The 10,151-nt window shown below is 28.3% G+C and overlaps 1 protein-coding gene across 1 annotated transcript; it reads left to right on the forward strand.

The window, feature by feature from the left end:
- Window positions 1–253: 253 nt before the first annotated feature.
- Fdh (alcohol dehydrogenase class-3 Fdh) lies at window positions 254–9,523 on the forward strand. The gene is made up of 9 exons (XM_014430457.3): window positions 254–422; window positions 1,550–1,793; window positions 3,364–3,461; window positions 4,060–4,182; window positions 5,369–5,585; window positions 6,852–6,985; window positions 7,993–8,128; window positions 9,118–9,256; window positions 9,339–9,523. Exons 1-9 carry the CDS (start codon window positions 402–404, stop codon window positions 9,367–9,369), a joined length of 1,143 nt encoding a protein of 380 aa, XP_014285943.1. The 5' UTR covers window positions 254–401; the 3' UTR covers window positions 9,370–9,523.
- Window positions 9,524–10,151: the final 628 nt, after the last annotated feature.

Consider the following 10,151-nt stretch of genomic DNA (forward strand, 5'->3'; position numbering starts at 1 on the left):
GATTCGAACCGCGCCGCCTGTAGATCTCAGAACGTTAGACCTAACCATCTGAGCTACGGACGGCCACCATTCTAAAGTAATCCTATTCTAAATTACCGTGAAAGTAAATATTACATGGATGGCCAAAAAATTCATCAGAAATCAAATTAAATGTCATTTTAAGATGAATACTTTCAAATTAATACCGTCACTGGAATTAAAAACTTACTTCCTGAACCTCTTTGTCTTTGTTATCAATGTTATCCGGCTTTATCCATCCAGAAGTTGTTATCTAAATCTATGTACCTGCATCATCATTGATCAATCGTTGGTCAGCACTTTATTAGATTGTTGAATAGGAATTGATCAATTGCAATCCACTTGATTTTTTTACCTAGACGAAAAATTTGATTATTCTTGTAATGTCTGATACTTCCGGAAAGGTAATCTTTATTATTTATTCTGTAAGAAGAAACTTTTAATGTATTTCTTAGGATATGATTACTTGTCAGAAACTTAATCTTATTAATTTAGTGTTGAAGTTAATATGAACTTTCAACAACATTTAGTTTGTTCTAAATTCAACATTTGATAGAACTTTCTTCCCTCATTTGTATGGTTTAATAAGTTTTCTGTATGATAAGGGTTGACAAATTTTAACTAATTTTAGTGATATTCTCTTGAGACATGTTCTTTCTCTTTTTAATTTTATTTGGTTTTGCCTGGAATCTTTTCTAAGTACGAATTTGTTAGTGAAGTACCTGTAAGTGTGGTTTTGGGAAAGTAATGTATTGTTTATTGTAACTGTTTTGATAATAATGTTTAATATTTGAAATGGGTTGCCATTCAAGGTATTTCTTCATCATTCCTTGGGCTTAACAATAATGGGCTGCTATCACTTCAGGACATTAAGATACAAGTAAAAACTATCTTAATAATGGTATATTTTGTTAGATTTAATAATCTTGAATATTCTTGCTTGGATATCTTCTTAACTATCTAATTTAGCAAGGGTGTGTCTGTTCATAATTTATTTTGTAAGTATACTACATTTAATTTTGCATTATTAAAACAAATTTCATCATAATTTTCTTGGACATTTTAAAGAGAATAGTAATAAAATGGCACTTTCAGTAAGTCAATTGTAGCAAAACTGTTGCTGTAACATCCCTGACATATACCTACCCGAAGCAAAATTTTTCATTGCCATAATGTTTTTTCTTACTAAGTGTTTTTTATTTAGATAAGTGAAAGTAGCAATATCAAGATAATAAAATTGACTTGAATATTTTAATACAACTATTATAAAGGATATGGATTGGATACCTAGGACTAAGGATATTTTCCTCACAGGTGTTAAGAAGTTGTGTATTGGTAGGGATTTTACAGATTATCATGTGAGAATAATTGGATAGGTTTCTTAAAATTGTGTTTTGGTATTCAAAATTAAATTCAAGTGGAGATCGTTTAAGTTGAATATTATGTGGGAGAAAATTTAACTGAATTTCTTTTTTTTGTTCTTATCTATTTCTTTTTTCTATTTGTGGTGTTGATTTGAATTGTGTTTCAGGTGATTCAATGTCGTGCAGCTGTAGCTTGGTCAGCAAAGTCACCTTTGAGCATTGAGCAAATAAGCGTTGCTCCACCCAAAGCTTTGGAGGTGCGAATTAAAATCTTGACAACAGCAATATGCCATACAGATGCTTATACACTAGATGGTCATGACCCTGAAGGTGTTTTTCCTTGTGTACTCGGTCATGAAGGAGCTGGTATTGTTGAAAGTGTTGGAGAAGGCGTGACATCTGTTCAACCGGGTGAGATTCAATTATTTTTATTAAAGTATCTATAGGTTATAATCTTATCGTGTTAATTGGATTTTCAGTCTATAATGTTTGAAATATTTCTCATAGTTATTTTCTTTCTTCTAATTTCATCTGTAAAACACCTTATTACTCCACAATTAATTATGGAACACACAGTGTAATAATGTTGACGAAAAAAATAAATGATTTTATTTATTGTAGTTAAACATTGTTCTTATAAACATGTTTTGAGAAGAAATTTCATTCAAATTATTATTTAATACACTTTAAGGTACTCCCTTGACATCTGATGCCATCTATGGGTCATATAGATAACTAGAAGAGCTTTTGAAACTTGAGAGGATAAAGTCTTGAGTTATATAATGTTTAATTTATTCACTCCCACTTTATTATCAATCATACAGTTCACTGGGTTCATCTTACCAGCATGACCAAAATATTGATTGATTATGATAATATCCCCTACAGACTGGGGTTAAAATCAATAATACCTGCGTTTCTGAAATGTTTGAAATCCATGAATACTGAAGATTTACTATATTACACAGAAAAAGTTTACAAAATTATTGCAGCAAATGTTTTAAGCTCTGCCATGGTGGAAACTAGATCAGATTGTGTTATATCAGATCGCATTATCTGTCATGACAGTGCTATTAAACTAGGTCTGGCTGTATTGCTGAAAGGACATATAACGGTGTTGAAGCTATTGCCTTAACAAACCCTGTTTACACAGTAACACTTTACTGTCTCTATAGCAAATACCATAGTATAAACTAGTAATAGTTGCTGTCTTGATATCCATTCTTGATTGTCTTTGATGAATTTCTTGTCAAAATTATAAATTAAAAAAAAATATTTGGAGAAGTTTGTCGGGGGGGTGCGGTCAGCAAAGAACAACATAAATAAACAAAACCATATTTATTTATTTTATGCTGACATTTCGACCTGCGTTTCAGGTCTTCATCAGGGGTTATGGCGTAGAAGGTAGGGCTGCAACGCAGTTGACCAGTAGGCCAGTTGCAGGCCTATCTTCTATGCCATAATCCCTGATGAAGACCTGAAACTCAGGTCGAAACGTCAGCATAAAATAAATAAATATGGTTTTGTTTATTTATGTTGTTCTTTGCTGACCGCACCCTCCGACAAACTTCTCCAATCATTTATCTACGGTCAACTATCTACACCTCATTAAAAAAAAATATTTGAAGTTAAATAATTACACATTTAAACCAGCCAGTATCAATCATATTTTTTCATTTATGCAAAATATCAAGATAAGTATTATTGTATGTTATTTTGTAGTTCATGAAATCAATTATGATATAATGTGAGTATTTATAGAATTACGTTGTTATGAAAATTGAGGGAGAGAGTGGTGCAGCAATCTTTTTTTTTTTTAAAAAAGGGTGGAGGTACTAAAAGGTTGGAAACCACTACCCTCTTAAAAGACAGAGTTATTTAAATAATGCAAAAGAAGTTCATTAAATCTATTTGTTTAGTATATACTTTTAATTTTATATCTAATAAAATAATTAAATATAAACTTTGATAATTTTTTCAGGAGATCATGTAATACCTTTGTATATTCCTCAATGCAAGGAATGCAAATTCTGCAAGTCACCAAAGACCAATTTATGTGGTAAAATTCGTACCACCCAGGTATGTTCATTGTCATTTCATACTTGCAAATTCTGAAGGAATTTGTGTTTTTAAATTGGTTAAATGTATTTATAAAATTAGAATATCTTTAGGAATCCAAAGCTCTTGTTTGTGAAAAATTAGTGAATTGAATAATTATTTTTATTTTGTTTGTTTATTCTTCTTTGATGGGTTAAAACTTAGCTTGTCGTCAATTCCATTTATTACTTATAAAAAGTTCAAAAAGAGTGTTCCCTACTTATTTCTCCTTGTTCATCTCTTTCCATGCTCTTCTATAGAAAGGTGGGAGTTCCTGCAATCTCCAAATAAACTCTGGCCTCTGAAATCATTTCTGTATCAAAATTACAAAGAAATCACATTATCTTTCAGTTCTCTCTCTAAATTTCTTTGTTTCTCTCTCTATTTGATATCTGTATGGTGTTAAATACATTGTTGTAAATAAAGTTAAATTTCTATTTTCCAGAACTCAAAGGAAAATTAATTCTTTAATTCTTTGCCCTATATTTCAAGACATTTATATCCTGCATCATGCATATTATAAATATATTTATTTTCTATTATATATCATTTTAACATATTAGATTTTAATAATTTTTAGGGACAAGGAGTTATGCCTGATGGTACCAGCCGGTTTACTTGTAATGGAAAGACATTGTTCCATTTTATGGGATGCTCAACTTTTTCTGAGTACACTGTTGTGGCAGAAATCTCTGTTACAAAAGTAAGTATTTTGTTTTATTAGAATTGCAGTTTTTTATTTTAGAATTTGGAACTTCTTAAACAAAATTTTATTTGAACAATGATTTGATACATTTATATACTATTTTCCAGCTATCTAATTTTGACTCCCAATGTTAAGATAAAGATAAGGAATTACATTTATGTACATTTATGTATATATAAATGTTTTTTCGAACAATGTTTCCTGAATTGAGATTTGGTTAACGGTATAAATATGTCGGGGTTGGGTCTAGGTGGTTCTTTTTATTTTTTTTTTACGAGGATTTATTTTATTTTTTTCCTTTTTATTCTTTTCTTTAACCAAAATTTGTTTCTAATGTAATGTTTCTAATTTTCTTTTAAAAGTTGTATATAAACACTAATTGCTCCTTCCTGTTAATTATTTTCATCTGTTGATCATTTGTGTTTTGATTCTTTTTCATTTTATTTTATTAGAAGTTAGTCACCTTATGATTTATGATATGATAGATGGTTTTATTTTAGCTGTTTTCCATTATTTTATTATTTCTCTTTTACATTTTTTGTTAATTTTTTCTATCTTTTATAATTTATTTTTGTAGTGATATTTTCTGATTTTATTTTAATTTTTATACTTTCTATTTTACTCTAAGGGACTAAAATAATAGTCCCAGAATAAATACAGAGTATTGATATTATTAATTAACAACTGTAAAGAAGGAAGCATTTGAGTTTTCTTTTGACTTTTCAAGGATACTCAAACTAAGGTGACGGATTCTGAAAGTAATTTAATTCTCTTTCCGTTTTGTTCTTTATGTTTGTTCAGTTTTCCATTTGTGAGAAAATCATCAAAAACCGTTTAAAAATGTTAGCAGTTTTTGGAAATTTACACATTCAGTATTCATCAGATTAAAAAAAAACAGCAGTATTAATTTTTTTATAAATTAGATTTTCCATGAGAATCCTTCATTGAAAAAATCTCTTCGCACTGAAAATTTCAGAGGTTAGTGTGCTGAAGAAGAAATGGTAAAGTTTCCAATGTTTACTTAACCACCAAAAGAAACTTCATTCACTATAACTTAGACCTACCAAGTTTGATTAAGGAATTTAAAAAAAAAAAAAAAGTGTCATTCGAATCATGAACACCCTATATATTCATGAAATATTATTGTAAATTCGTGATATAAATAACAAGCTGTATTTTTTAGGTAGACAGTAAAGCTCCAATGGATAAAATTTGTTTACTTGGTTGTGGCATAGCAACTGGCTATGGTGCAGCTCTTAACACAGCTAAAGTGGAACCAGGATCCACAGTGGCTATTTGGGGACTTGGTGCTGTTGGTTTAGCGGTCGCCATGGGTTGTAAAACTGCTAAAGCCTCACGAATAATTGGAATCGATTTAAATTCCAATAAAAAACCATATGGTATGTCAGAAGTTAATATTATATAGTTCACTAATTTTTTATTCTGTATTAACTTTTCTATAATTTAGAATTTTAATAAAAACATTGTTATATATCACTAACATATATCTTAGTATATGTAAAATAAAAGGTAAATCCAAAAATATCTTTGCTTACGTTCAGATTGTAGTTATGAACATAGAACATTTTTGTTTGACTCCTGTAATTTTATTTTTGGTTTATTGTTAGTTGTTACTGATAAGGTCAGCCAATTAAATGACAAATTTTCTGTGGTTTTTTAGGCTATTCTACTGTTTATAGTTAAGTTGATTATTACAAAGTTGTTAAATTAATTATTACCAACACAGTAATTATTATTATTTGACCATTGTGTATGCTGTATATATGATGGAGCAATAGTATTCTAGAACCAGTATATTCTTCTAAGACAGGGGTGGCCAAAAAGTCAGTCGTGAGACCAATTTTGGTCAATTATCAATCGCTTGCAGTGTCTGGGGTGGAATTCAATATACCATGGAGATTGAGGCAACTATAGAAGACAAAACTTTCCAGCAATATTTTAATACATTCTGAGACTTTATAAAGGTAATAAATTTCAGCCTTACTCTGCCCTTTTACAACAACTTTTTCCTATTTACGAAAAAATAGTACAACTTATACATTGAAGTTGATAAAAAAATTAAATTGCATTTTAAGTTAGTAAAAATCTATCCTGAACAAATGTCAGAAAATCGAATTTTTTAGGTACCGCATATACGGAATACTGCTATCAAAAGTTAGGTCTGGAAATTTATTTTCTTCATGAGCCTATATCCCAAAAATTTAATAGGTGATTTAAAAAACACAAAATAGTTTTGAACATATATTTTTCTTATATACCCATACTTTGCTTGAATGCTTATACTGAAACACAGTGTATAAACATAGTATACATTTCACAACCATTCTCACCCCTCAAACTATGTCTATGTAAGTCAATCGTGACACATTTTTAAGATAAAAAGTACATCTTATGTACCGAAAAATTGGCCACCCCTGTTCTAAGATATGAAAAAAATTTAATATGGACATATGGAGGTTTGAGGATTTGGTGATAATAAAATCACCAATAATATAAGAAAATATGATGCAATATTTCTACTACCAGTTATCTCACTTAAACATACCTAAAATTGGGTTAAATGTTTCATTTATCATTTAATTATTTATCTATAGTGAGAATGTGAAAACTGGTTATACTCATTAGTTAAAAATAATTTTTTTTAGCTTTGGAGTTCGGTTGCACCGAGTTCATTAATCCTTCTGATTACAAAGATAAAGATTTCAAAGATGTAATCATTGAAATGACAGATGGAGGTTGTGATTACACATTTGAATGTGTAGGAAATGTTAATATTATGGTAAGTGTATAGAGCTATTATTATTTTATTAACTGTCAACTTTGCATTACTGTTTATGGTTCTAACTTTTTATAGAATTTCTTTATTGTTATAAGTAACGATTAGTCATTTTGTATAAATGAACTTTCACAGAATGCCAAGAAAGAGTCTACTCAACAGTTGTGGGATGTTTAGTCTTTCTGTTCAAAATAAAACTGCTCATAGTATTGAACTAAACTACCAAACAGTATGTTTTAGTATAATTTGTGCACTGGTATGCAAATAAACCTGATATAAAAATGTATATATTTATAGTACAAATTTATTTGTCATAAATTTAAATTAGGTAATAAAACAATGTAAAATAAGTGAATAAGATGTTTGTTCACTCCTAAGTTGTGTCAGGAAATGTTGTTCACCACTGTTTCACTCATACTTGTTCATCCTCAGTGCCTCCTCATCTTTTATAGTCTAGGTTCTTTTATCTGCAAATCTATTCATTTATTTGTCTTAATAATTAAGACTGATACATTTAAAGCCTGTAGCCTTTTTAATGATCCATTTAAAAGAGAAAAAAATTGTGCAAGATAAAAAATATTTATGAGAATATAATATAAAATGAATCTAGAAAATTAAACAGAGCAGTATTTATTATTCACAGTGAAAAATAAATATTTATTTTTTGGCCCCATTTCATACTCTTAAGTTAACAACTCTCTACTGTAGGGTCAAATCGAAGCAATTTTAGAAAAAATGTTTATTATATATATATATATATATATACACATGTATAGTTGACCTTAAAACTTAAATATAAGAAGACGGTCAGGGTTGTGGTCAAAAAAGAACAAATAGTTATAAACTATCTTCTTATGTTCATTATTTATTATACATTATTTGCTCATGACAGCGAATGTGTTGGATAAATTAATGTTTAAAATTTATTTCTTTGTATTTATTTTTCATAAATTACTTTAAAAAAATATAACAGTATTTAACTTTGTAAAATAAGACATAAATTATTTCAGAGAATGGCCTTGGAAGCATGCCATAAAGGTTGGGGTGTATCTGTTATTATTGGAGTAGCAGCATCTGGAAAAGAAATTTCAACTCGTCCTTTTCAACTTGTAACTGGTCGTACATGGAAAGGATCTGCTTTTGGAGGTAATTTTGTCAAAATATTTTTAATATTTTTACTTATTCGATGTTCTCCCAATAAACAACCCTGTTTTAAAAATATTTTGCACAAAAAGGGTAGCCATAAAAAGAGGTGATATCTAAAAGATTAACCTACCAGAAAAGGAGTACTTTATGCCTATGGTTTAGGAGTATTTGCTGAGTACAAGGATGTCATTCTTAAATTTTTAGGAAATATGTTCAGCTGAATAATGACTGCTTTTAATAATTCTAACCCAGATAACTACATCCTTCTTTATTAGTGCATGGCATTAGCCAAAAATAAAAAACAAATAAAGTCTTTTTTTTTTAATTTATTTTCACTTTGCTGTCTCTGTATGTTTAAAACTAATTGTTGATTAGTTTTTAAATCTTTAAAAACTTAATCCACTCTATATACGTATAATAACATGTTTTGGAAGTTCTTATTGCTGGTATATATAGTTAATTACAAGAGCATAGCAATCAGTGTTTGTTTTATCTAGACTGCGTTGTTCCAGTTTTTTTTAACAAAAATTATCCTATTACTTTCAAATATTTAAATTTATAACTTAAAATTAAAAAATATTCATTTCACTTACAAATGATTAAATAAATGTTATTTATTAACATAATGCGTTCATATTATATTTAAAATATGGATTTAATATGGATAAAAAAAAAATTAATATGGATTTATATATAAATCATAAATAATTCTTAATTTAGACTTACCAACTAAATTATAATTTTTTTATATAAAACTTATACACTTCCTTTTATCCTCAAAATAGTATTTTCTTTACACTATTAATATTAATTAATTTCTTATATTTTTCATAATATTCATATTTAACTGTTTAATTTCCAATGTCTTTGTTCTGTTCATGTTAACAGTTAATACTTTTTTATTTTATTTGACAGAAGAACGAATATATGACCACAATATAAATATATTCAATGTTCAACTTTACATATTTATTTATCTCCTTCTTCAGGTTGGAAAAGCCGTGATAGTGTACCAAAATTAGTTGAAGAATATATGAGCAATAAATTGCCTCTTGACAGCTTTGTTACCCATAAGCTTCCATTTGATAAGATAAATGAAGGCTTTAATCTTCTACATTCCGGAGAAAGGTATATATTTTTTTAGTTTAATTCCTTTAGGATTTATTTTTTAAATCATCCAAAAAAAAAATAATATTTATTTTTTTTTCAGTTTACGGACAGTGCTCACTTACAACGAATGATTATTTAGAATGGTCCCAATCTGATTGGAAAATTACTTTTCTCACACAGGATAAGTATTAAATAATTTTAAAAAATATATATTTTTACAAATATATTTGTATACATCAAAACTGAATGCTTTATAATCATTAAATGTTGTTTTATTCAAAAATATTGTCTGTTGTCTTTATCTTTAATTTACCCAATTCTTGATAACAAAGATATTTAAAGTTAATTCCCCTGGGTGCTTCCTAACTTTAAATAGTCCAAATCAATATCTTCTACTTGATGGAATGAGAGAATGATAAGGAAAAAAACTAATAGAAATAGTAACAAATGTGATAAAATTGATAGACTGTGGAAATAAATGAGATGTAAGTATGGTGCAATAATATATTAAGAGAATATATTACTAAAGAAATAGTCTAAGGGGCTTACCTCAATCCTGACAGATTAAAAATTATATGCAAACAGAAAAATGTGCTGGTAGAAGGAGGTGGTAAAGTAGGGGTGTAACAGAAATGTTTTGTGTAGCATGAAGAATCAGAAAATTTATTACAATTAATAATTATATGTTTGTTGTTCGTCTAAATTATACTGAAAGAGCATAGAATTGAAGGTATGTATTGTACTGCTGGTTTGCCTACGTAGACACTGATAGAGGGATGGCGTTCTAGAATATTCAACTAAGAACTATGATTTTTGATTAATGAATTGTAAGAAACCTTTGCTTTTTTTTCAGTTCTTCATTTCCTCAGATTTTGAACTTTGGATATTTTTAACTTACAAAATACTTTTTAGT

The sequence above is a fragment of the Halyomorpha halys genome, unplaced genomic scaffold (assembly GCF_000696795.3).
Source record: "Halyomorpha halys isolate HHAL.00 unplaced genomic scaffold, Hhal_1.1 Scaffold36.1, whole genome shotgun sequence".
Taxonomy (NCBI): domain Eukaryota; kingdom Metazoa; phylum Arthropoda; class Insecta; order Hemiptera; family Pentatomidae; genus Halyomorpha; species Halyomorpha halys.

Bases quoted from the DNA above. Each gene is read 5' to 3' on its own strand.
- Fdh (XM_014430457.3), top strand. From the start codon at position 402: ATGTCTGATACTTCCGGAAAG. The intron at 423-1,549 runs GTAATCTTTATT...ATTGTGTTTCAG, and splicing joins TGTCTGATACTTCCGGAAAG to GTGATTCAATGTCGTGCAGC. The intron at 4,183-5,368 runs GTAAGTATTTTG...TGTATTTTTTAG, and splicing joins CAGAAATCTCTGTTACAAAA to GTAGACAGTAAAGCTCCAAT.